The following is a 27,592-nucleotide window of genomic DNA, read 5'->3' on the forward strand; positions in this document are numbered from 1 at the left end:
CTTATTTTGGGGTGAAATGACAGATGCTGGGAATATGCTTTAAAATACCAGTTCAAAAAATAAAAATAAGTGGAGGAAAGGAAACGAAACTTGAAGTGTTAAATGTTAACTGTTAAAGCAGTGTGAAAGGTAGACTCAGAATTCATTATATTGTTATGGTTTCTTTTGTATTAATTAAAAATTTTTCATGAGGAAAAAACTAAATTTTTTCAATCTACAGTTCAAGAGTAAATAATATGTACAACATATTAATGTACCTTGAAAAATAAAAATGTCTGAAGTTATAAAAATATTAGTTTAGTTAAGAATGCCCTTTTACCACTGATTCTCCTAATCTCATACACAAAGATTTTATGTAAGCCACAATATTTCATAATTCTTTTTACTCTAGCACAAAATAAGCATCCTTATTTTTTCAATACTCTATTTTAAGTAGTTTATGTGTAACTTGGAAGTTTAATTCATTTAAGGATGGTGAAAAATACCATTTACCAAAATAACTACACCTCAAAAATAAAAAATTCTTTCAAAAAGTTAGTATAGGCCATACTAAATACCAGAAATTCCCAGAAACCAGGATACCAGTGGAAAAACTATACAGGTTATACCTATCTGTAAGTTCAGTGACATGAAATGTCTCTGTTGTGTTAGATAGGAAAGAAGAGTTAGGAACTAAGATCTGTTATAAATGGGTGCTATGTGCTAGATTCATGTAACTCTAACAACCACACCGTGAAAAAGGTATCTCTAGAAAACAGATAAGTTGGGCTCAAAGAGATTAAGTGATTTCATCAATGTCACAAAAATAGGAACACATCAAAATAAGGCTAAAATTTAAGATCTAGTTTTAAAAAACATACCCAAACAATAGAGAGAAACAGAAATTCCATCTTTCATGTAACCAGGAGATACTGTAACTGTAACCTGAAATACAATGTATAAAGGCAGAAAACCAGCTGATGGTAGAATGGTAAACAATTTAGCATAATGGAAGGTTAATGTTAAGTCCTACAGAGATAATACCAAACAATCCTATTTACTATGCAGTACCCTTAGAAAGGCTTAGAAATTGGAGTTGCTAGGGGTGCCTGGGTGGTTTCAGTCAGTTGAGCATCCGGCTCAGATCATGATCCCAGGGTCATGGGATTGAGCCCTGAGTCAGGATTCTCCCCTGAAGCCTGCCTGGGATTCTTTCTCCCTCTGCCCCTCTCCCCCACTTGCACTCTGTCTCTCTAAAATAATAAGAAAAGGAAGGAAGGAAGGAAGGAAAGGAGGGAGGGAGGGAAGGAAGGAAGGAAGGAAGGAAGGAAGGAAGGAAGGAAGGAAGGAAGGAAGGAAGGAAGGAAGGAAGGAAGGAAGGAAGAAAAACTGGAGTTGCTAGAAGCAGGAGAGCAGACTCAACCCCCACCCCTCCCATACACACACTCTCACCCTCCCTCTCTGTCTCTCCTAAGGGAATGAGAGGTATGATCTCCAGCAAAACTGAATCAGAATGGCTCCAGGTTCAGGTGCATCCCACACAGAAAAAGGAAGAAGTGACATATTCATATGAAAACAGGGAAACTAAATGAAAATCCAGAAACTGAATGGTGAAACTTACAGTTTTCTTCCTTGATCCAGCATTAGAGTCTTACCATCTAAACTTATCACCTCTGCCAATCCCCTCATCTCCATTATTCCAGTTATACAGATGGACAGGAAAATGAAGGACCTTTATCTGAAGAAATTGAAAACCTTGTCACCTACTACCCAGGGAAAAGAAGATAAAATATGGGAGGGGTGTCCAGCTGGCTCAGTCAGTAGAGCATGTGACTCTTGATCTTAGCAAGGTTAAGTTTGAGTGCCACTCTGGGTGTAGAGATTACTTAAAAATAAAATCTTGAAAAACAAGATAAAACATGGGAGTTCATTAGTCACTAAGCCATGCTCATGCATGCCCAGTGAGCTTTCAAATCAGCTTTGAATGTTCCTTGAGTATGAAGGAATGGCTAAGGATCACGGAGAGCTGCAGAAAGCCTCCAACAAAAAGAAAAAGACCAAAACCAACAAAAAAAAAAGTTTTAGAGGAACCAAAAATAATACAAGAAACAAAGAAATTATAATTAATATTCTTGAAGAGGTAACAGAAGTGCTACACCCATGAAAAAAGAACAAGATGCTACAATACAGGATCAAAGAACAAGAGTTCATAAAACATTGTTTTAAAAGAGAGCTAAAATTTAAAAATTCAATGAAAAGGTTGAAATCTCCCAGATCACAGCAACTTTTTGAGATCAAATTTCTCAACATCAACACTGGAAGCTAGGCAATATGGGAACACCTCCAAACTTTTGAGGGAAAATGATTTCCAATATACAAACCTCTCAATAGCCAGTCAACTGTGAGGGTAAAAATAAAATCCCCCCCCCCCGAAAAAATTATTTCCAACATACACTTCCACAGTAATAGTAGAGGAAACCAAAATGAAGGAATAAACCAAAAGGAACACATAGGATCCAGAAAAAAGGGACTCAACAAAAGTGAAAGAAATTCTCAGAATGTCAGCTAAGGGAAGTCCCAAGATGACAGCTTTGCAGCAGGCCTAAAGAGAAAACAATCCAGACTAAAGCAGGAAGAAAGACAGCTACAGAAGAGATGACTACAAGAACAAATAGAACTGGTAAGTTTATCTGACAGATCTGACCATGTGGAAAATTGTACTGAGAAGCATTTTATGGAGCTGCTGGAGGGTATAGAAAGATTTTGCTAGACAAAACTAAACAAATGAAAAAACAAGGCATGAGAAAAGGTTATACAAGAAAATGAAATTACAGTAAACTATGCCAGCAGTGACAAATATTTGGCCATAATGATGAAAACTCTAAAACTGAATTTAAGGTAAAATCGTGGAATTAACAATATTAGAAAGATAGGGGAAAGTATAGTTTGAAAAGTCTTCCAACATCTATCACTGACATTTACATACCTTAAATTATTCATTTCTAACAGACTCTTGACTATAAAGAACAAACTGACGGTTATCAAAGGGGAGGGGAGAGGGGTTAAAAGCTTAAGGAGGGCACTTGTGATGAACACTGAGTGATGTATGAAATTGTTGAATCACTACATCGTGTACCTTAAATGAATAGAACACTGAATGTTAACTGGAATTAAGATAAAAACAAAAATAACTATTATTCAATTCTTTAAGAGTCTCTATTTTCATTAGAGTTAAATTCTGTAACTATACTTTCAAGGCAAACATTCTGTGAAATGCTCTGGTTTTATCTTTAGATACTTCACAGAATCATTCTAAGGAAAAAAAAAGTTAATAAATGCAAAGCAAAAACACTAACAAAAATTAGAAGATCTATACAAGTTTTACTGGTTACTTGAATCATTAAAGCACTTTGTTATCTAATAATATGTTTGTTTTGCTCTTTGCTAGAATATAATTCTAAATGTCAGATACTTCCAGCACATGTCCATTTTTTACCTTCCACATTTACCAATTCAAAAATTTTACCAATTCAAAAATTTATTCACTCCTACAGGAAGATGGAATGTGAATTCTTCAGCAGATTACCTCTATAACCGAATCTGGTTATTTTCTAGTTTTAAAAATTTAAAATGTTTTGCACATCTCCTTTTTGTAAGAAATAAATTTAACTTTCACATGATGACTCAGGCTATCATGGAAATCAGCTACCGCACTATGACCAGATGGCCTCACAGGTTTTAGGTGCATAAGGCATCAACCTTTATGCTAAATGGGCTTGAACTGCCACATTTTTGTTATTCTGTTGTTTATCACTCTTAACTTTCAAATCCACTCACTGTCAATGATCCTTACTGTATCTGGACTAATCCACTTTTTAATTTGCTATGGGGTTAAAAAATCATCATGTTTCTGACTCAAATAACATTGACTAAATGGCCTGCCAAGGCTTTTCATACACAGTTTCATTTAATCCATGTAATTCCTGTTAGAATGGTAGCCAATAAAAAAAATTAGTTCTCACTAAAGACTTAAAAAAAAAAAAAAAAAACCCAAAAACCAAACCTACTACAGTACAAGAACTTAACTGGTAAATGGGGTAGTGGGCTAGATTTTTTGGATTTTTGTTGTTGTTTGCTTTTTCAGGGAAGATTCATTCTATTTTCTTTGCTTAGATGTTTATAGCTTACTTCCTGTTCTGATTCAGATTGTTCAATCATGAAGCTATGGGATAATTGGGGTCACTGAACTATCCTATGTGCTATCCATGAACTATCCAACTTAGAGCAACACTAGAAAGAGTTATATATATACACACACACACACACACACACACACACACACAACACAACAGACCTAACCACTCACTAAGATTTTTCTAAAGTAAACTCTAAGCCCAACCTGGGGCTTGAACTCAAGGTCCTGAGATCATGCATCACATGCTCCACCGACTGAGGCAACCAGGCGTCCCCCCCCCCGCCCCCCCCCACGCCATCCACTCACTAAGATTCTTATATAAAGCCCACAGAAATGAGAATTGGATTACAAATTAGGATTTTCATATTTGCAATTATATTTATATTGAATTGATGTATGTAATCTTGCTATTTTAATAACAGTTGCTTAAGAGTTTTCTTAATTAAAATATATTTGATTTAGTTAAATCTGAACTTTAGAAGGATAAGAGTACTTCTTAAATTAAAAGGGAAAGATTTCCACCATTAAATTTATCAAGACACTGAAAAAAATTCTTCTCTTTGATTTTTAGTTTTTTCTCAGTAAAATGGCAGCATTTCTCTCTCAAAAAAATGAAAATTGTACAATAGTGTTTACATCTAGTCATACGTAAAAACCCTACATAAATCATGGAAAAACATGTTCCCCACATTTTAATGTAGCAGCTATCATTCCTCATATTAAAGCATAATATAAGCTGTGACCTTCAAAAGGAGGAGCCTAAACGTAAAAGACTACAGAAATTTCTCTTTAACAGCCATTTCATTTTAAGGGCCATTTTTATGCTCCATTATTTTAAGTTAGACTTGTGAAAGAATGTTTACTTCTTTATTTTCAGCCATGCCAATACACTGACAAATGTTATACCCCACATTCACTTCCTCATTCAAAGAATTCAGAAGAACAGATACACTGTTTACACACCACAAATAAAACTAATACCAAACTGCAAATGCACAGACTTTCAGGCACTTATAACTTTTCAAGGTAACCACTAAAACAAAATAGCTTTAAAATACTAATCATATTAAAATTCCAGAGCTAATAGTATAAATTCCATCCTCAAAACCACTTTCCTAGAAGCAACACAGTCCAAAACTGAGAGAACTTTACTCAGTGCCAGAGTTCCTGATGGCTATGCTTAGATGTCAAAGCTTTGCTATAAGCAAAACAGCAGGGAAGAAGTAACTGTTACTACATACTCCTGTGCAGCATTTTTAAAAACTGTGAAAACTGCCACTCAAACAGCATTATTCATGATTTAAGCTACAATTCGATCAGCAATGCTAACACTGCTTGACATGTCGTTTTTCCTAAGAAACAATGATACTTTCACAGTACATTTTCAATGTATATTTATAATAAACATCATTATATGCTTTAGTCTTTTGATCACATAAAAATCTACTTTTCAACCAGTCTCCATGTTGTGCCACCGTCAGATCACTATATATCAATAACGAAATAAGTAGGACCATCTATTTTAAATAAACACTTTCGGAAAATTATATGGCTAGCCTACATTTTAAAAGAAAACTGCCTAGCCCTGTCTGAAACGGACGCTCGTGAATTTGCCATTTTCTGATGTTAAAACATTTTGCAGTCACTTGATCTGACCAAAAAACGTCAACGCTCCTGATTTTATCATTTGCTGCAGGAAAAAAGAATATGGCTGAAAATTCTCTCCGAAGGGTGGTGGTATTCCAAAGAGGACCCCAGAAAACACTTGAGAATACGGAGCGGTGCGGAAGGTACCTTATGAAACAGCACACTTAGGGCCCTGCACACTACCTCATTTCCCTAATAGGGATGAAAAGCTCGGGCCTCTGGTAGCTTCCAGCTGACGCCAATGCTCTCCACACCCCTTTTTTGACAGGATTTTCTGGCGCTGGAGCCTGTGGTCACAAATACGAATTCCGCGATCACGTCTAAACGGTCTAAATAATCAAGAATCTTTTACAAGACCAAACCCTTCGCGATCCCATCACCTCCCATCTCCCTCCGTAGTCCAGCACACCTAAGCGGGTACTCTAGACCGAATTCTACAAATCTTTCAGCGCATTAACTGGGAGATAGAAACAATATTTAAAAATGAGAGTTTCGGGCATTCCCCTCGCTGCAACTGAAATTACAGGCTCCATTTCCTGTCCCCAAAAGGACTGCAAAATCGTCCGCTGGGAACGGGACGCCTCCCGCCCCCTCCAGGCTGGCGCCCGCGACCGCCACACTCCCCCTGCCCGGGCCCCGCGGGCGCGAGGAGGTGGCGGGGACGCGGGGACCCGGGGCGCCCTCCCCTCCCCCTCCCAGCGCCAGCACCCACCTCGCGGCAGCGGCTTCACCTCCCCGTTCTCCTCCCGGGCGGCCCCGCTGGCCTCGCCTGCCCCGCCGAGGCCGTGCCTCCTCCTTTCCTTCTCTCGCTTCTCCTTGGGTCGGCGCGGCTTGGCGTTGGCCGAGGAGGTGGCGGCCGGGAGCAAGAGATGGTGAGGCTGAGCGTGCAGCAGCGTAGGAGGGACCAGCAGTTTGCGCGGCACCGGCTGAGATGAGGAAGCAGAGGCTGACGAAGGGACCGCGGTGCCAGCGGAAAAAGAGAAACTGCTCCGAGGAGAGGACGGGGAGGAGGCAGCAGACAGACCGGGAAAGCTCCAAGACGCAGGGCTGCCATAGCTCTGAGGCGAAGGTGCCGCCAGCGGCTGCAGCTGCCTGCTGTTCCCGCCGCTGCTCCCTTCTCCGTTCAGTCTCCTCGGCGCCTTCTTCTCCTCAGTCCGGACCTTCTTGGCCGACAGAGGACCTGGTGGGTCCCGGAACGGGGGCTGCAATTTGCCAAACGGTTCTTTCTCCGAGACAGCAGCGGCAGCGCCGTGCACGGGGCTCGGCGGTTCCGCCATTTTGCGCTCCTGTTGTATTTACTCTCCTCGGCTCCCGGGCGCGGGGCAGGGGCGGGCCCTCAGCGAGGGGCGGGCGAGGGGCGGGGGAGGGGCGGAGCGGACGGGCCACTAGCGAAGCCCTCCATTGGACGAACCATGCTGAGGGATCCCTCTGGGAGCCAACCAAAGGCGCGAATCTGGAGCCGAAGAGGCAGGATCGCCAAGCGGACCCGTTTTGGAGGTCACAGCTCCTCTGGGCGCGGCTTAGTGGCGGAGCTTGCCGTGAGGGGAGGGTCTTCCACTTGTCGCCAGCGTGAACTCTGGTGCCCCGTGAGTGTTCGGAATGGACCCCCAAATCTGCCCCCGCCAGGTCGCACTCGACTCTGTTTCGACGACTTTTTTTGTATCACTTTCTCTTCCTTTTTGCCTTGGGGTCCCTTTGGTCCCTCCCTTTCTCTTCGCTCTCAGAAATCCGAGTTTCGCAGATGCTTAGCTCAGAGGAGAAAATTGTGTGCGGAATTAAGTCCTTCCTTCTGTTAGGCAGTTGGATGGGAGGGACCAAAAATCACTTGGTGTCCTGACAAGATTTGTTACTGTTGCTAAGATCGTCAGCTCTAATGCTTTGAGGGAGATAACTTCCTGCAAACCTAGAACTTTCGGATTTCTTCCGAGCTTGAAGGTAAGACGCCCTGGAGAATTTTTCTTTTAAACTTTTATGATACACCCGTAAAGATATTGATTTTATTGCAGTTGTTACAAATGAAACTTGCTAAGAAAAATCCGTTAGCGATATTTATTGATGTTTGAAAGGCAAAAAAAATTTAACTGTAAAATAGTGGTTAGCATCCTGAGTGTTCGATGTTTTATAAACGTGTGTTTTGATTTCTAGCTTAGAAGATAAGGAATTGGGGGAGATGAGGTACAGTAGTACAGTTGCAACCGAGGCGAGGAGTAAGATTTTAATTTAACTCTGAGGTCTCACAGGAGATTAACAAGTCAAAGGAACAGACGCAAAAATAAAAGTCAAATCAGGAAATGAGCAGTCGGAGAATATTCTTAAGTCTTAAAAGGAGCCCCAAGTTACCTGTAACTTTATGGAAAACAGTTAAAAGTAACTTTCCAGGATTATCATTTCTTGTGACTGTATGAAATTGGAATTTTTTGTTTTCCCTTTTTTGTTTGTTTAGAATACTTTGGAGTCAAAACTTAATAGTGGTCCTTTTTTTAGGTGCGTCAGATTTTTAAAATAATCAAAGTATTTACTTCCTTTAATACATATCAGTGAAAGAAAGTGAAAACTTAGTGGTTGCAATTGATTGTCAGCATATGTATTCACGAAAAGGAACATTGGTGGAAAAGCAGACTAAGAGGATGGGGCTGAAAATCATCAGCTACTAACTAGCTTTGTGACCTCCGTCACAATGCTTCATCTGTCAGAGCCTCTGTTTTAGCGGAATAAATTCAATTACATGATCACTAAGGTCTCTTCCATGCTCTAAACTTCTGCCATATGCAAGAAGCTTTACAAAGTCACACTGAAACCATTACAATTAGAGTAGCTTCTTTTTTTTATTAAAAAAAATTTTTTTTTAATATTTATTTATTATTGAGAGACAGAGCATGAGCATGGGAGGGGCAGAGACAGGAGAAGACACAGAATCCGAAGCAGGCTCCAGGCTCTGAGCTGTCAGCACAGAACCTGACGCGGGGCTCGAACTCACAAACTGTGAGATCATGACCTGAAGTCAGATGCTTAACTGACTGAGCCACCCAGGCGCCCTAGAGTAGCTTCTTAATTGTTGACCTTCCAAGCGCATAAATGTGTCTCTTGTGTATGGTAATATGGTAATTGGAAACTTGTGCCATTTATTTTCTCATCTCCCACATAGAAGTCTAGGATGTCTAACTTTGTAAGGGCCCAGCTACGATGTACTCTCACCTACGATGTACTCTCACCTTCAGGAATTTTTTTCTGCTTGCACTATATATAGTCTTTTATACTATTATGCACTCTTATCAGTCCTAACCTTAAATTTGCAGAGCCTGGGCAAATGTGGCTCAGAGGCTCACGTACCATGTGTCTAAACATTTAAGTTATAAATCAAGATAACAAACTATTATAAGAAAAATATTCTGGGGCACCTGGCTGACTCAGTCAGTGCAGCATGCAACTCTTGATCTCAGGGTTTTAAGTTCGAGCCCCACATTGGGTGTAGAGGTTATCTAAAAAATAAAATCTTAAAAAAAAAATGTATTCTATTCTAATACATGATGTATCTACTGAAATAATGATCTGGAAGGCCAGGTTTAAATTTAGAACTCTCATATTTCTAGCATTCTCAGATGCATCCCATTCTCTTCCCATTCCCAGCTTCTTCACTTACCACACCAGAAGAAACCTTGCATGTGTGCATTCAACATGTCCAAGCTTATGTCCACATCCTTCACTTCCTGCAAATAGTGATGTCTAATCAGCACAGCTCTGTCTGCCCCCTGATCTGGGCACACATGGTCCCCTGATCTCATGGACTCCTTACACTTTGCAATTGGAGGAAGATCCTTCCAGGTAATTCAGTTTGCACTATTACTGTTATCAGCGTTCAATTAACTGTTTTCTTTCCTGTGTAATCAACCATTCTCTTTCAACTAGATCATTCCTTATAATATTAGGAGAGAATTCCCATCACTGTCACCAATTCCTGTTGGCTTAATCTCTGCTGCCTTACTGAAACCATCCACTTTTCTCCATGCCCATTGTTGGTACCCTATTCAAAGTACTGCCCCCTCGCACCAGGATAACTACACTGACCTTTGTTGTGATTTCCCCATATTCTTGTTTTTTCAAATCTGTTCTCCATTCTACCCAGAATGCTCTTTTCAAAACCTAAATTTGGTAATGTCTCTTTCCTTGCTTCACACCTGCCAGTGGCTTCCATTGCTTTTAGGATAAAGGGCAAATCCTTAATGTGACCTACAAGACACATCATGATCTAGTACTTGCTTCTGTATCAAGGTAAAAGCTCTTTAGTTTCTAGAATGCACCATGCTATCTTTCAACCTAAGAATATCACATATGTTTCCACTGTGTGGAAAGCTTCTCTCCTTACCTGATGCTTCTGTGATGGTTTGGTTAATGAGCATAATGGAGGCAGATATCATGAATACCTCCATTATTTCTAACCTGCATGACTTGATGGACAGTGGTACCATTCACTGAGCTAGGAAACATTGGAAAAGAGACAAGTTTGGACTACTTCCTGACCTTAGACCTGATGAACATGAGATGCTGGTGAGAAATCACTTCCTTTGGATCTCAACTTAAGCCAATTCTCACTTGTTTAGAAAGCCTACCTTTTCTTTCCCATCAAGACTAGATTCCTTGTTTGTTCCTGTTCTTTTTAGCCCCATTTCTTCTGCTTTTCGTTGTTGTTATCAACTCACTGATAATCTTTCCCACACCTTTTCATTCTCTCCTCTATAACAAGCTCTGTTGAAAACATACCCCATATACCCTGCTTCTCCATCTTGTTTGAAACCTTGAGCACACACCCTGTACATTTGAAAGTTGTTTCTTCTCAGGGCGCCTGAGTGGCTCAGTCAGTTAAGTGTCCGACTCTTAATTTCAACTCAGGTCATGATCTCACATCAAGATTCCACACTGGTCTTGAGCCTGCTTAAGATTCTCTCTGTCCCTCTCACAGAATTTCAGGTTGTTAGTAGTCTTTCAAAGTCATGTCAAAATCCCTCCCTCCTATCAGATTTTTGTGGTATGGCTGTATCATCCTTCACTGACTTCCTGGTCATTTTGCCACACTTAATGAAGATTTTGATATTTTGCTTATGTTCATGCCCTGTACCCTTCAGCCAACATTTTAACTGACCTCAGTGTCCACACTAATGAGCCATCCAATATTCTTGCCTCAGTGTTTCTTCTAGGACTTGCATTTCCATTCTGTTTCAGTCACAAAATAGCCCTTTCCTGATCCTTTTCATCACTCTTCCATCTCTGAAATCCTAAACTACAGTGTTTTAATATTCAGATTCCTCATTCCTCTATACCATACCCTTCCCTTTGACCTCAGGAGTACTCCCAGACTCTAGATCTTTCTTTTTTACCTAATTATGATTGCCAAATAAAATATAGGACACCCAGTTAAATTTGGATTTCAGGTAAACAATGAATAAATTTTTAATATAAGTATCCCCCTACAGAATTTGGAATGTATTTATACTAAAAAGATAATCTTTTTTTAATTAAAAAAAATTTTTTTTAATGTTTGTTTATTTTTGAGAGAGTGCAAGGGGAGGGGCAGAGAGAGAGGGAGACACAGAATCTGAAGCAAGCTCCAGGCCCTGAGCTTTCCACACAGAGCCCAACACAGGGCTTAAGCTCATGAACCATGAGATCATGACCTGAGCTGAAGTCAGATGTTTAACCCACTGAGCCATCCTCGTGCCCCTAATTTTTTTTCTTAATGTTTATTTGTTTTTGAGAGAGAGAGACACAGAGTACGAGCAGGGGAGGGTCGAAGAGAGAGGGAGACACAAAATCTGAAGCAGGCTCCAGGCTCCAAGCTGTCAGCACAGAGCCCAACACGGGACTCAAACCCACGAACTGTGTGATCATGAAATGAGCTGAAGTCAGATGCTTAACCGACTGAGCCACCCAGGCACCCCAAAAATATTCTTTATTTATCTGAAATTCAAGCTTAACTAGATGCCCCTTTTTAATTTTCTCAGTAAATCTGGAAGCCCTATAGTAATCCATCCTTTCTATACTTTCTTCACTCTCCAGCCTAGAATCTATAGTATGTAATTGGTAGCAAACATTTACTAACACCTCAGTTCCTCACACTCTAATTCTCTTCCTCTCCATGCTGCTGGCAACGTCTATATCTGCTCTTCTGTAGCCGGCCTGAGCATTGTTCCCTCTTTTCCATTTAAATGTTTGGCATATGTCCCTGCTCTTGATCTCACTTTGTACACTTCTTTGTGCTAGTATGCATCAGTGTCTTCTGATCGCTCACAAATGCTTACAGTTCCCAACTTCCCACCTGCCTTAACCTTGTATCTGATTACTGACTCTTACCCAGATGCCAAGCGGACGTAGCCACCAGTGTGGCCACAAATACCTCTGAGTTCATACCACCCATTCCCATCCTCCCCTGTGTCATCTCCTACATTCCTTACCATTCAAGCTACAAACTTGGGAATCTTTGACTTCTTTTTTCCCTCCTCCTCCACATTCAGTGGGTCACTGTCTCTAGCCAGTTCCTCTTCATTCTTGCTGCTGCTTCTTGCCTTCAGGCCTCAAACCATCTTGGGTTTTGTCAATGATTTCCTTACGAACTGGTCTGTCTGCGTTCAGTCTTGCATCTTCTAAACTATGCTCCATGTTGCTACCAAATTGTATTTCTAAAATGTAAATCTGGAGGTGCCTGAGTGGCTCAGTTAATTAAATGTCCGACTCTTGATTTTGCCCCAGGTCATGATCTCGTGGTTTGTGAGTTGGAACCCTGTGTTGGGCTCCATGCTGACAGTGCAGAGCCTGCTTGGGATTCTCTCCCTCCGTCTCTCTCTCTGCCCCTCCCCTGCTCATGCGCTCGCTCTCTCTCGCGCGCTCGCTCTCTCTCAAGAATAAGTAAATTAAAAAAAAAAAAAAACTTTAAAATGTAAACTCAATTATCCTTCAGTCTCTTCAGGAATTCTCTTTTGCATATGAAATAAAAGTCACTTTTTAGTGTAGATATGAGCCATTCTTGATATATAACCCCACCACTATCTTTCTAACTCTCTTACAGCTTCCCTCTCTTTCATCTATTCTGAATTATGTGTAATTGCTAAAAGAGTTGCACTCCCTGTCGCCATGTGCATTCTGTTTCCTCTGCCTGGAATACAGTAATAAAGCTCTGCTTGCCCTTTCAGATTTAGTTTAAATATCTCCCTTGGCGGTGCTTCCTGACTGGTCAGTGAGAATTGAGCATCCCTTTGTGCCATCATCATTCTACATAGGATCATTGGTCTCTGCTTTTAGCCCGTGAGCTCCTCTATGACAGAGATAATGCAGTATTTATATTTGTGTGCATAGTGTCTGGGATGATCAGTGCTCAATAAATGTATATTGAAAAGACCTGTGTAAAGTGCAGGTTTGTGATCTTTATGGTAAGATGGGAACCTGGGGCTACAAACTTGAATGCCAGATGGTCTTGGTACATTCAAAAATAATAAAAATAAGGCAAGCTGAATGTTACCTAGTAAGAAGTGGTGAGGACTGTAGAAAACTAAGAATACTTGCCTTATCTACAAGGTACATTTGCTTCTCAACTCTAACTGATATTTCCATATGGAAATGCAGTGGGCCTACTTGCTAGATATCTAGATTTTTTTAATGTGAAGTTTCCTAAGAAGCTGTGTGAGCCAAACAAAACTTATCAGGTGTGTAACCCAGTGTGACTTCTGATCTAGAAAAGAACAGCTTAGTTTGGGTAAGGTAGGTTTTGAGAGTTTCGTTTGTTAATGCACAACCCTACCTTTGTCAATTGCTGAAATAGATGCTAAGTAAATGCATTTGGCCCTTGAATGACATAAATGTCAACTACATGGGTCCACTTATACGTGGATTTTTTTCAATAACCATAGTACAGTGCTACAAATATTTTCCTTATTAGTAACATTTTTTCTAGCTTACTTTATTATAAAGATTATGGTATATAATATAAACAACATACCAAATATATATTAGTTTACTGGTATTGTTAAGGTTTCTAGTCAATAGTAGGCTGCTAGTAGTTAAGTTTTGGGGGAGTCAAGGTTGTATGTGGATTTTTGACTGCACAGGTAACAGTTAGGACCTCTAGTCCCCATATTGTTCAGGAGTCACTTATACTCAGGTTTCCAGCCATAATGTTTGTTAGCAGAGCTTAGAGCTGCCTGCTGCACCTCTTAGAATCTGGTTTCTGTATACATGATGCCCTCCAGTATTCCTGAGCTGAACTATATTTTCACTGTGCCAGTACACTATCCTCTGGCCTTGTCCAGGTTCCTGACACCCTTGGCTGAAGGTCTTTGTGCTTTATAAAACCCCATATTAACCTTAAAGACATCTCTTCTACCAATCTGGCTTGGACATCTCAAAGCCCTGCTTCTACCACATTGACCTGCTCATCTTTATGTGTCTTTCTGACGTGAGTTATTGCTTGTAAAGAGTGGTTCTGTGCTTTAAGAAAGCCTGACCTTTTCAGCTACCATGTTGTCAGTTCTAATTTAGTCTACGTCTAGTACAGGGGCCAGCAAATTTGTTTTTAAAGAGTCCAGTAATAAATATTTTAGGCTTTGCAGACCACATGGTCTTTGTAGCAAATATTGTTTGTTGCACAAAAACAGCCATAGATAGCATGTAAATGAATGGGTGTGATTATGTTTCAGTAAAACTATATAAAATTAGGAAGCAGGCTAGATTTGACTGCGAGAGATAGTTTGCTGACTGTTGTTTTAGGATTTTGATTTCTACCTTTATACCATGTGAAAAGATAGTTGAAGATCGCATGCCACTCTCCACTCATGCTGCATTAGCCACACTAGCTTTCTCTCTTTTCCTTAATCATGCCCATTCCTATCTGAGACCCTTTGCCCAGGCTGTTTCCCCTGCCTGGAATGCTTCCTCCCTCCCACCCCCAACTCTCTATTCTTGCAGGTGTCCTAAAGGCTATCTTTGACCATTCAATTGAAGGTGGCTCTCTTTTCATTATTCTCTATCACAGTGTTCTCTCTGTTTCAGAGCACCTGTCACAGTTTATAATTACTTTACAATTATTTCTTTACTTTTTATCATCTCCCTCGGTAAACAGTAAGCTCCATAGGACACAGATCATATCTTTTTTTTATTCACTCTGATTCACCTATGTATCTGTAGAATCTAACAAAATGCCTTGTATACATTAACCACTCAACAAATGTTTATTGGATATATCAGTATAGATAAATCAGTCAGTGAGTCAGTCTGAATTATGATTTGCCAATATAATTGTTTTCACCAGAAAATGATAGAATAGTTCTATAGTAGTCTAAAGGTAAAACCACCAAAAAAAGTCAAAATTTTAGCTTTCTGATGAATCCAGTTATGTCCACATATGGGTTTCAGTCATAGTAATTGTTTCCTAATATATTTGTACATTCATGCACTGAAAATTCATACAACTAAAATGCCATTCTATATAACTTTTTTCCCAAAGGTACAGAACGGCTCCAGCTGAATAAGTAAAACAACACCAAGTTATAGCATGAGATTTTATGTGGCATTATATCTCCTACAGGGATGTTCAAGGCTATAAGAAAAACACTGATTATAATTCTGTCCTTTAGGAAGAAAGGTATGTTTAGATAATAGATGAAGTAGTGACAGGAGTAAGAGGGTCAATTTTGATTCTTTGGTAGCTGTCTTCAGAATTATAGAGTTAAGCAACTCTAAATAAATTTCAGAAAGAACTCTATTAAATTAGAACACAACATAGTATCTAAGGCTACTTAGTCTCTTTGTATGTATCTGAAAACCTTTTGTTGTACTAGTGGAGTAAAAAACCTTTAGATCAACATTGCATCTATCCACACCTAACCTGTTAAAAGAACTATTGGACTTACCTTCAGAAAGGAAACTTACGAAGCTGCATATATTACATTATTGCCCTTTCTACTGGCAAATAAGATTTCTATCAAGTTTGAAGTCCATGTATACATGTATGGCAAGAACCCACTGAACCATAGATACATCATCAATTTCTTTGGTATACCGACACTGGGCTCTGTAATGATTATGTAAATCCTTTCCCTCACCCTAATTGTAATCACTGAACTTACGAAGTAGAAAAGAAGCTATTTGAGATCCCAGGGTTGAAGCATACTATATGTTGTAAATAGAAGTGTTTCATACAGAAATAAATAAGAGGCATTCAATTATTATGAGATACGAGAAAGAATTAAAGTACCCAAATAGCATTTATTAACCAAATAGTATCCAACATAAAATGTTTTTTAAAAAATAAAGGATCTAGGTGGGTGCCTGGGTGGCTCAGTTGGTTAAGTGTCTGACTTTGGATCAAGTCATGATCTCACGGTTCTTGGGTTCAAGCCCCATGTTGGGCTCTGTGCTGACGGCTGGAGCCTGCTTTGGATTCTTTGTCTCCCTATCTCGCTGCCCCACTTGTGCACGCGCGCTCTCTTTCTCTCTCAAAAATAAACATTAATTTTTTTTTTTTTTTATAAAAAATTAAAAGAAAGGATCTGGGGCACTTGGGTGGCTCAGTCAGTTAAGCATCCAACTTCGGCTCAGGTCATGATCTCACAGTTCGTGGGTTCAAGCCCTGCATCGGGCTCTGAGCTGACAGCTCAGGGCCTGGAGCCTGCTTTGGATTCTGTGTCTCCCTCTCTATCTGCCCCTCTTCTGCTTGCACGCTCTGTCTCTCTCTCTCAAAAAACAAACAAACAAACGAAATAACTAAATAAAAGATGGGGGCGCCTGGCTGGCTCAGTCAGTGGAACATGTGACTCTTGATCTTAGAGTTGTAAGTTCAAGCCCCACTTTGGGTATAGAGATTGCTTAAAAAACAAATAAATAATTTAAAAAATAAAAGATGAATTTGGGACACTGGAAGAGGATTATCTGTTAAATTCAGCAGCCACTTTGAGTTCAGTTGGATATCTCCAAAACTTTTCGGATTTATCATGCAGCTCCTTCTCACAATATTTTACAGGTTCCTCTTCTTCTCAAGCATTAAATAGTAGAGGCGCTGAAATTTCAAGGCAAGGACACTTTTTTCCCTCTCACATTATTTTTCCTGGCCAATCTCAAACATGCCATAACTTTAATAAATTAGTTTTATAGTTATAGCTCCCCAATGGACATCTCTAGACCTGACTGTTCCTGTGTGTTTATGACCTATCTAATCAGCATCTTCCATGGATATGTCAAAAACACCTCAAACTCAACATTTCTGTGGCAGAGATGGCTATTATTTGTTTGCCCCCTTCTTCCTTACTACCAGAACCTTTATTTCATTTAGTTTGCAGTGTGCCTAGGTTAACAAGAAAAAATAGCCTTCCCAACCTCCCTTCCTCTTGGAGATGGCAATAATATGGTGGATGTCTTTGGGTGAGGTTTTCAGGAAGGCCTTTTAAGGGTGGGAAGAGACACTTAGCCTATTTTCCCTTTCCCCTTTCTCTCCTGCCTGGGACTTGGATAAAGGGAAAAAAAAGGGCAGTAAATGGTCAAAATTGAAAGCTTCCAATCCATATATTTTTTTTATTCAACATTTTAGATGAGTTGAATTCTCACCTCTTAACCAGTAATATCATTTTCCAACAAATATAAGCCAACCACTTGCTCAACCACAATCTTCTTTCCAGTTTGAGTATGCACTCAAGTTCAGCAGAAAGAGAGCAAAGTAGAGGAAAGTGAAGTTGAAAAGTGTAAGTGAGGGAGTAGCCCACTGTTTAAAGGCTTCATTGAAGAGCCAGAAGGAACCACAAAGCAGAAAGAAGGTATAAAGAGTAAAAGGGGCCAATAAAGTAAATAGAAACCATCTATAAATATGTCTCTTCTGGAGTTAATTTTGCTGCCAGAATTTTAATATGGGAGGACATCAGATCATTTTAGAAAAGGATAGGAAGCCTATAAAATGTATGATGGGAACCTTATTCAATGTTGTAAAGCTCTTAAAAGCATGTTTTGTCGTTCCACTCAATTCTCTGGGAAGAAGGAACTATTTTAGTTGATGACTGGTGGGTAGAGGGTAAAATATAACCATGAAACTTAGGTATGGCAAAGAGGTGTAAAGAAAAATGATAAACTCATAGAATATCTGGATTGAAAAACCAATCCTATACCCAGTTTGTGAATTTTCTTTACTACATACCCTTTCCTTTCTTTTCGAACAGGAAAACTTCACCTCCAGAATAATTGTTCTCTGCTTTGTAGCTTTAGCCACACTATCTGACCATTACTATGGGTAGAAGGATAATATTTACTGAGTGCCTCATATAAGCCTCATATTTGTGGACATTTCACTTTATCCCGTGTTTTCAAAAAAGTTTTCCAAGGCAATTTTCAAAACTGAGCTCGAATGGCACATTCATTCTGACTCTAAAGCAGTTTTATTTCTAATGTCTTGCAGGGGAGAGCAGAACTTTAAAACATCAAAAAAAAAATTGTTTTTAATTTTATTTATTTTGAGGGGCAGGGGGTGGGGAAAGAGGATCCAAAGCAGCCTCTGTCCTGACAGCAAAGAGCCCCATGAATTCAGGAACTGTGAGATAATGACCTGACCGAAGTCGGCTACCTAACTGACTGAGCCACCTACGTGCCCCTAAAGCATCAGATTTTAAATTCAAACATTTACCAGACCTTTTTAGAAGTTTCAGTTAATTAAATTGCTATATTCTGAAAATGGGCATTCAAAAAAGGTACCATGTTTCTTAGGGTACTGGTGCTTTTTTATCTCCCAGAAAAGAATAGGCTAGCATTACTACTAGGGGAAGGAGTGAGAGTGGGAGAGAGTAGGAAAGACCAACAGATCTATAGAAACAGTGGCCTCAGCTTTTATTTTATTTTATTTATTTATTTATTTATTTATTTTCTAATGTTTATTTTTGAGAGAGAGAGACACACACACACACACACACACACACACACACACACACACACCTACACACACACAGAGCATGAGCAGGGGATGAGTCAGAGAGAGAAGGAGACACAGAATCTGAAGCAGTCTCCAGGCTCCGAACTGTCAGCACAGAGCCTGACATGGGTCTCGAACTCACAAACCATGAGCTCATGACCTGATCTGAAGTCAGATGCTTAACTGAGCTACCCAGGCGCCCCTGGCTCCAGCTTTTAGAGAAAATTTATAATTCAGTTGCCCAGAGAAAGTCTGGGTAACCTGAACATCGTGAAGCAAGTCTAACAGATTCCAAGGGGCAAGGGGGATGACCCACAGTTAGATGACAACAGTTTTGTGCAAACACTGCTCCTAGAACCAGGGAATTACGAAGCTATGACTGTCACAAAGTTATCATTTCATTATTTCAGTTTTACAGATTTTACTTTGAAAAGCTTTTTTGTATAATTTGTACAGAGCCATGAAGTAACATGTATCTTGCCTTAGATTCAAGTGCTGGCTCTTGATTCTCATCAGATGAATAACTATTTCTATACCATTTGATTAAAAAATAGATGTATAATTAAACAGCTATACTAAAGAACCATCAAAAAAATAACCACTTTTTAAGTTAACTTTTAAATCTAACTCAAGCTGTATTGTAATTCCTATTCTTTTTTTTTTTTTAAGAACTTATTTTTAAGTAATCTCTGCACCCAACATTGGACTCAAACTCATAACGCTTACATCAAGTCTCCCACTCCACTGACTGAACCGGTCAGACACCCCTGTAATTCCTATTCTTAGGATTTTATTGTTGGTCTTTTCTCTATATTCGATTTTAATGCCTAAAAAATACTAAGTTCTACACTATTGTCACTGGGAGTTTTAACATCTATTAGTGAAGAGGATGGAAAAAAAAGGTACAAATCTGGTACCTGGAAACGTTGAATACCAAGGCACAAAGCCTCGGGTCAAAGTTTGCCATATCCATCCTTGCCAACAGAGATGGACAAGTCCAATGGCCAAAGTGGATAAACTTTCTTTTTGTAAAGTTATTGTAACTTGGGTGGAATTTGTCTTGAAGTCTTAATCTTGCCATTTGAGTTCACAAATACTAGCAGTGTGCCTGGCTTATAACCTTGATACAGGTCACAGGTGTGGGGAGTATAGATGTTGAGTCTCTTCTTCACCGTGAACTGTCAGCACATAGGAATAGCTATTAGAGGCACAAAAGGTCTAAATACCAATGGAAGTGCTTCAATGATTATCATAGGAAAATAAGCCTAAAGTAATGCAGCATCAATATAACTACAGGTATACAGTCATAATGTGTAGTGCTTATAAATCAATAGATAACTTAGTTTGGGGATTAAATACTATTTCTGATACTCCAGGTAGAGGCATTAAACAGAAAAATATAAATACGTTAGTGGCAAATGATACAGATTTTTTAAAGATGCGGAGGACATCATTATTTTTATTTCTATTGGGATACTAATAATGCCAATTACCGCTGTATAGATAATTGAAAATACAAATCATATTTATCTCAACTCACATTAACTCTTCTGCCTCCCAGGATAATCTCTCATGTTTATGATGAGAGATTTTAGTAATTAAAAATTTTTTTTCTAAGTTTTTTAACATTTATTTTTGAGAGACAGAGATAGAGCACAAGCAGGGGAGGAGCAGAGAGAGAGAGGGAGACACAGAATCCAAAGCAGGCTCCAGCCACCAAGCTGTCAGCACAGAGCCTGATGCAGGGCTCGAACTCATGGACCCCAAGATCATGACCTGAGCTGCAGTTGGCCGTTTAACCAACTGAGCCACCCAGGCACCCCCAAAATTTTTTTGCTATTCAGTGATGTTATTACTTTCTACAGTTTCTTTATTCCTTCATATACTACGACTTACGCTAGAGGTGCTTGCTTTTCTTACTACCTATTATGAATTCCCCTTTTCAGTTTATTTTCAACTAATTGTTAGATAGCCTGCTTTTTATTGTCCATATGCATTAAGTAGTTAGCAGGTACTTATTTTTTTCTGTTTTTGTTTAAGTAATCTCTATACCCAACATGAGGCTCAAACTCACAACCCCAAGATCAAGAGTCACCAGGTGCCCCAAGTTAGCAAATACTTACTAAACATCCACTTGGTACCCAACAGTAGGCTAAGTTCTGGGAATATAGCAGTAGACAAGGCAGACATGGTCCCTGTCCTCATGGAGCAAACCTTACTATCTAGTCACAAGATCTGTTTCCAATAAGCCTTTCGTTGATGCTTCATTATTCAAGACTCTTCTCTCATTTCTTACTCATTTATTCATACAACAAACAGTAGTGAGTATCTGTATGGACCCAGGACACCATGACGATATAATTGAGAAAACAGACATAACCTAAATTATAGCACTGTCGTTAAAGTAATGCAGTGGTAGCATGAAATATATACATTGAAAATAGAAAAGGCAGATCAACAGCTCTGGATGGAAAAGAGAATATTCAAGGAGAATTAAAGATTAGTAAGCAAAGAAGACGGAGAAGGACTCTTGAGGCTGAGGAACGAGCATTTGGAAAAAGATAAGGAATGACATGTTCAATATGCTATTCTCTGTAAAAACTTCATTGTAGTTAAGTATAAAGGACACAAAGTGCCATAAAAGGAGAGGAGTCTCTCAAATGGGCTAGAGCCAGATTGTGAAAGGTTTTGCTCACGACTGCCTTGGCATGTTGGAGTCATTGAACACATCTTATTAACTTAAGGGCTTAAATGAGGAAGAGTGAAAAATGTTCATGTAACTGTGTTTCACTTCCTTCTAATTGCTCATGGGGTTCACCAGGTGCTTCTTCCTGACTTTAACTGAATAGTTCTGCTTGCCATACAAGACTCGTTTGCATTTTAACTCTCATGTAATACTTAAACACTATTGCAGTTATCACAGCTTTCTCACAAACCAAGTAATAATAGGCACAATTTGAAATTTGAAATTAGATTTACTTTTGTTCTTACTAATAAATTGTTTGAATTTAAAATGATATATTCATTTCACACAACTAATCTCTTCATTTAGCATACAAATAATTTGAAAGTAGAATCATTAAATACTTTGATGTTGGTTATAAAACAATACTCAGGTAGCTTCTTCCTGCTATTTCTCTATTTTTTTTTTAAGTTAAAAGTCTATTTTGAAGAGATTTTTGCCACACATATAAATGCCAAAGCAGGGAAAAATGGTTTAAAATACCGTTAAACTAGGGGCGCCTGGGTGGCTCCGTCGTTTAAGCAACTGACTTCTCCTCAGGTCATGATCTCGCAGTTCATGGGTTCGTGCCCCGTGTCAGGCTCTATGCTGACAGCTCAGAGCCTGGACCCTGCTTCGGATTTTGTGTCTCCCTCTCTCTCTGCCCCTCCCCCTCCTCATGCTCTGTCTCTCTTGTCTCTCAAAAATAAATACACGTTTCAAAGAAATTTTTTTTAAAAATAAAATACTGTTAAACTAAATAAAGGCAATGAAGCTTAAACCAATCGTTATTCTTATGGGAGGCACCAAGTCAATACTTATCCCATTCTTGAGAAGAAATATCTGAATGCAGGATGTTTGTGGTTTTAAAGTAAGTCTTTCCTTAAGTTCAGGAAACATATATTAAGTACTTACTCTATGCCAAACTTCATTTTAGTCACTAAAAATATAAAAATGAGTAAAACATGCTTCCTGCTCTCAATGGACTTGTCATCTACTGAAATGTTAAGTTGAACCATATGAAATTGCTTTTTTTAGGTCAAAAATGGTCAAATACCAGTTCAGCCTAACATGTATATGTAAACAGATTTTCCATGATAGAGATAGGAACGAGGTACTACACACACTGAGAAAGTGCTTCATGCTGCCTAGAGCATTCAGCGAAAGCTTCCCAAAGGAGATGACATTTGAGCTGAGTTTTAGAAAATGATTGGGAGTTCACTGTGTGTTTACAGGAAGCGAAGAGAATGAGGGCATTCCAGAAATAGGAAACAGCATGTGCAGAGTTGTTGAAGCGAGAATGAGCCTAGCGCATGTGGGAAATTGCACATAGTTCAGACTGGTTGCAATGCCAGATATGTTGGGGGTGACAGGAGACGAGGCAGGTGAAGTAAGCAGAGGGCAGATGGTGGAAGGTTGGATGTTTTAAGCCAAAGAGCTTGATTTTATCCTTGAAATTGGTGAGATGTCTGTAATCTAGGGAGTGTGCAAGGCAATCTGTCAGGAGTCAGAAAGAAAACATTACAGGGGCGCCTGGGTGGCGCAGTCGGTTAAGCGTCCGACTTCAGCCAGGTCACGATCTCGCGGTCCGTGGGTTCGAGCCCCGCGTCAGGCTCTGGGCTGATGACTCGGAGCCTGGAGCCTGTTTCCGATTCTGTGTCTCCCTCTCTCTCTGCCCCTCCCCCGTTCATGCTCTGTCTCTCTCTGTCTCAAAAATAAATAAACGTTGAAAAAAAAAATTTAAAAAAAAAAGAAAATATTACTAGTTATATGTATATATTTTTAAGTTTACTTATTTATTTTGAGAGAAACAGAAACTGCACAAGCAGGGGAGGGCAGAGAGAGGGAGAGAGAGAGAAGCCCAAGCAGGCTCCATCATGCCAGCACAGAGCCCAACATGGGGTGTGAACTCCTGAAACCGTGAGATTGTGACCTGAACCAAAACCAAGAGTCAGACACGCAACCAGCTGAGCCACCCAGGTGCCTCTACTTCATGTATATTTACCTTTGCCTTATCTTTTTCAAATTTCCAATTAAATAGGGGTTATATGGGGCGCCTGGGTGACTCAGTTGATTAGGCATCTGACTCTCTGTTTCAGCTCAAGTCATGATCTCATTTCGTGAGTTTAAGGCCCACATCAGGCTCTGTGCTGACAGCATGGAGCCTTTTTGTGATTTTCTCTCTCTCTCCCTCTCTCTCTGCCCCTCCACTGCTCTCTCTCTCAAAATAGTAAATAAATAAACTTAAAAAATAGGGGTTATAATGTATATAATTCTTAATGCATTACTGGATGTGAATAGTGTATAAATAAATGTACATGTATTATGGTGTGTTACAGATTGAATTGTGTTCCCCAAAATTCATGTTGAAGTTCTAACCCCTAGTATCTCAGAATATGACTTTGTTTGGAAATAGGGTACTTGCAGATATAATTAGTTAAGATCACACCAGAGTAGTATGGGCCTCTAATCCAGTATAACTGGTGTCCTTATAAAATAGATCACACCACATGAAGATGGAGGCAGATGTTGGACTGATGCTTCTACAAGCCAGAGAACTCCAAGGTGGCCAGCATATCATCAGAAGCTATGGGAGAGGCATGAAACAGATCTTTCCCTTACTGCCCTCAGAAGGAACAGGTGGTGCTGACACCTTGATCTCGGATTCTAGCCTCCAAAACTGTGAGACAATTTTCTCTTGTTTAAGCCATCTAGTTTATGGTACTTTGTTATGGTGGCCTTTGAAACTAATACATGGTGCATGGTCGAAAAGTTTGGAGACCCCAGTTAGAGAATGAGAGCCATGGAAGAATTGGTATATGTTTAAGAGTCCAAACTATATATGTCCTGTCTTTATTCATTTTCTATATTTAATAACTTATTTTAGGGCACCTAGGTGGCTCAGTTGGTTAAGCATCTGACTTCATTCATGTCATCATCTCACAGTTCATGAGTTTGAGCCCTGCATTAGACTCTGTGCTGACAGCTCAAAGCCTGGAGCCTGCTTCTGATTCTGTATCTCCGTCTCTCTCTGCCCCTTTCCCCGCTCAAGTTGTGTGTCTCTCTCTCAAAAATAAATAAACATTAAAAAAAAACTCTAAAAAGTAAATAACTAAATTGAACAGATTTCTTAGCTTATCAGTACTTCTATTAAAGGCACTATAGTAGAAAACAATGTGTTCATCTTTGTGTTTGGTGTAGTTTATGTTAAAGGAAGGAGGAATTAGGAAATACTTGACTTAGTATACTTTAGTTCAAAACAGGGCCAGTTTTAGGGAAAAAATTTATATTTAAGAACCCCATTAGGCAGAAGTGGAGCCAAAATCAGAAATAGGGTCCTACCAACAGAGGTCATACCTGTGAACAGTCTGAGAGTTTATCATCAATGCTGAGAGGACTGTAGGCAAAGCATATATTATTCTAGCTGTGTAATTTTCAAGTGCTAAAGACAACCTGTCCTTTTTATACAAGTTATACATTAGTCATGTGTGTGAGATTCCAAAATAGTATGATTGAGACAGTTTTCAAGGACAGGGGTAACACCTTAAACTCAGATGTATCTCTTTAGAACCTGTGTGTGGGTCAGCAAAATCTGGAAGTCAGCAGTACATTAATTAAATAGCTTATTATTTAATAGTAACTAATCTATTAATATAAAACCCAGGTTAGTAGATATTAATTAATATATTAGCTGATTATTATGTTTCTATAGTAATACCAAATGTATTTACACATTAATGAATTTAACATATATATAAATATTTTGTTATTTTAGGTCTTTGTTGGCCATGGAATATTTGATCATTTTTGGCCTTATTTATGCAAGTCAGTGAAAACATTTTGAAGTCCTACTTTTTAAAAAATTCAAATGTATTTATAATAGCTGTGCCATCCTTTAGACTTTTTAAAGTAATAGAATCATTTCTTCAAATAAACTCTTGTGTGGAAGCCCAGTATGCTCATAACTGCATTAGCAGTGTACCCATTATAGAGGACTGGCCATTTATAGAAATATATCCTCATGTTTTAAATCTTGTTTCTTATATCTAGTCTGGAAATTCTGTACTTTGTGGATATATTTTCTATATTCACTATAATTTGTTAACAGAATGAAAAAGAAATTATATAGAAGAGGATAATAAATATGCTACTGACCTATGATCATAGAACCTGTGCTTGGAGTTGCTATCCAGTAGTGGAACTAGATTTGTAAGAATACATCCATCATCTCTAGTTTGGACCCCTTTGTAACCAGCGCTGCAGTCTGTGACCTATAGCTACTTGGTCCAGAATATAATGTCTACTATCTCTAGAAACACATTTCTCATTAAGGAACTTCCTTTTTGTGCTTCCACTACTGTTCTTTTAACAGTTTCTGGTTTTGCTCTATTCAGCTACACCTTTGCCACCTTTGGACTCAAAAACCTGTTTGTCCAGTTCAATAAATGTTTTTTTTTTTTTTTCTCTCTCTCTCTCATTCATGACTTATATTGTAAGCTCATAAATATTTGGAACTGTATATACTTTTTGTATGTTTAGATTGTTATAAAAACTGGCACCATATGGAGAAGTTGGGCATTAGCAGTGGAGTCTTTCAGAATTAAGAGTTTTTGCCTTCATGGTATTTATCACATGGCTATTTTTAAAGAACAAAATAAGTCAGGTAGCCAATCTGACTGCCAGTAAATTGCAATTCAGACTTTTCCACTTTTGTCTAAAATGTACATATAAAAAGATAGAAATGGGGTATAATTTGATCATCAGTGAATCTTTTCAATAAAAATATACCCAGAGTCTTTATTCTTTTTTTGTTGTTGTTATTGAAGTATAATCAACATACAGTGTTACATTAGTCTCAGGTATACACTATGATTCCACAGTTCTATACATTACAGCCCAGAGTCTTATATCAAATAATGTTTATTGAGACCCTACCATGTGCTCATTATGCTAAGCCTTGGGAGGTGGACAGCAAGAAGTCAGATTCAGTATACAGTGGCAAATTAAATGAACATGATCCTGGCCTCATGGCATAGATATATTACAAATACACATATATACACACACACAAAAATATACTAATATAATAAGTATAATATAATACTCTGATACAAGTTCTGAAGGAAATAAACAGAGTTCTTCAGTGGGAGTAAAAGAAGTTACTTTAAGTAAAACAGTCAAAACAGGAATGTGAAGTGAAAAGAAAGCATTCTAAGCAGAAAATAGCTTGTGCAAAGGCCTTGAGGCCCACTAAAGTACTGGGCTTATTCAAAGAACAAGACCTTAAGTTCCATGAGGAAAAGATTTTTTTCTTTTGTCTAAAACAACATATGTAACAATCACTAAAGAAATATTTGTGTACAACTGAATGAATATCTGTATACCTAGGATTTAGTGAGTGCAAGTTGAGGTTGAAGAGGTAGGCAAAGATCAGCTATGCCAAGCCTTGTTAAAAATTGAGGGACCTAATTCACATTTTATAAAGGTCACTCACAACTGTGAGAGGAACTGTTTGGTAGAAGAAGGGAAACCCAGGTTCATGATGCAGTGGAGGTAGAGACAGTGGACCAAAGAAATCAGTAAACAACTATGTTAGAGCCAAGGTCAATGGGTTTAACTTCCTGCCCACTTCAGCAGCTTAGCAAAGTGATTGTGTCCAATATAGATCTTTATACCCCTGGAACTCCCATAGCCCTTCAACCCCCAGACCAAGACTGGAAAGAAATTAACCTTTAGCTGAGAATTTAATCAAGCCCTTAAAGAAAGTAATTTCAGAGTTTCTCCTGAGTCTTTGTGTAATTAAGGGAATGACCATCTTAAATGAAGTCACAAGGACGATCAAGAATATAGATTATTTTATAACTGCTTTGGTTTATGCCCAATGAGTATTTCTTTTGAAGAGATTTTACCACACATACAGAAGCAAATGCAAGGTACAATCATTTTTGGAATAGTGCTAAGCTAGGGGCCCCTGGGTGTCTCAGTCGGTTAAGTGTCTGACTCTTGGTTTTGGGTCAGGTCATGATCTCACCATTTGTGATTTCGAGCCCCACATTGGGCTCTGCGCTGAACGTGCAGAGTCTGCTTAGAGTTTCTCTTCCCCTCCCTTTCTCTCCCTCTC

At 39.0% G+C, this 27,592-nt stretch overlaps 1 protein-coding gene and 1 long non-coding RNA gene across 3 annotated transcripts in view; one reads left to right on the forward strand and one right to left on the reverse strand.

Moving 5' to 3' along the window:
- RSBN1L (round spermatid basic protein 1 like) overlaps positions 1–7,098 on the reverse strand; it is a 67,278-nt gene extending 60,180 nt beyond the window's left edge. For both annotated transcript variants that reach the window (XM_053218563.1, XM_027071749.2), the window contains exon 1: positions 6,534–7,098. In XM_053218563.1, the coding sequence (XP_053074538.1) occupies positions 6,534–7,098 (565 nt within the window). The remainder of the gene's footprint in view (positions 1–6,533) is intronic.
- On the forward strand, positions 1,389–27,592 carry LOC106972726 (uncharacterized). Its single transcript, XR_001429890.3, has 4 exons — positions 1,389–2,659; positions 5,871–7,756; positions 9,449–9,643; positions 23,972–27,592. It is a non-coding gene; the product is annotated as an uncharacterized LOC106972726 (long non-coding RNA).

The sequence above is a fragment of the Acinonyx jubatus genome, chromosome A2 (genome assembly GCF_027475565.1).
Source record: "Acinonyx jubatus isolate Ajub_Pintada_27869175 chromosome A2, VMU_Ajub_asm_v1.0, whole genome shotgun sequence".
Lineage (NCBI taxonomy): Eukaryota > Metazoa > Chordata > Mammalia > Carnivora > Felidae > Acinonyx > Acinonyx jubatus.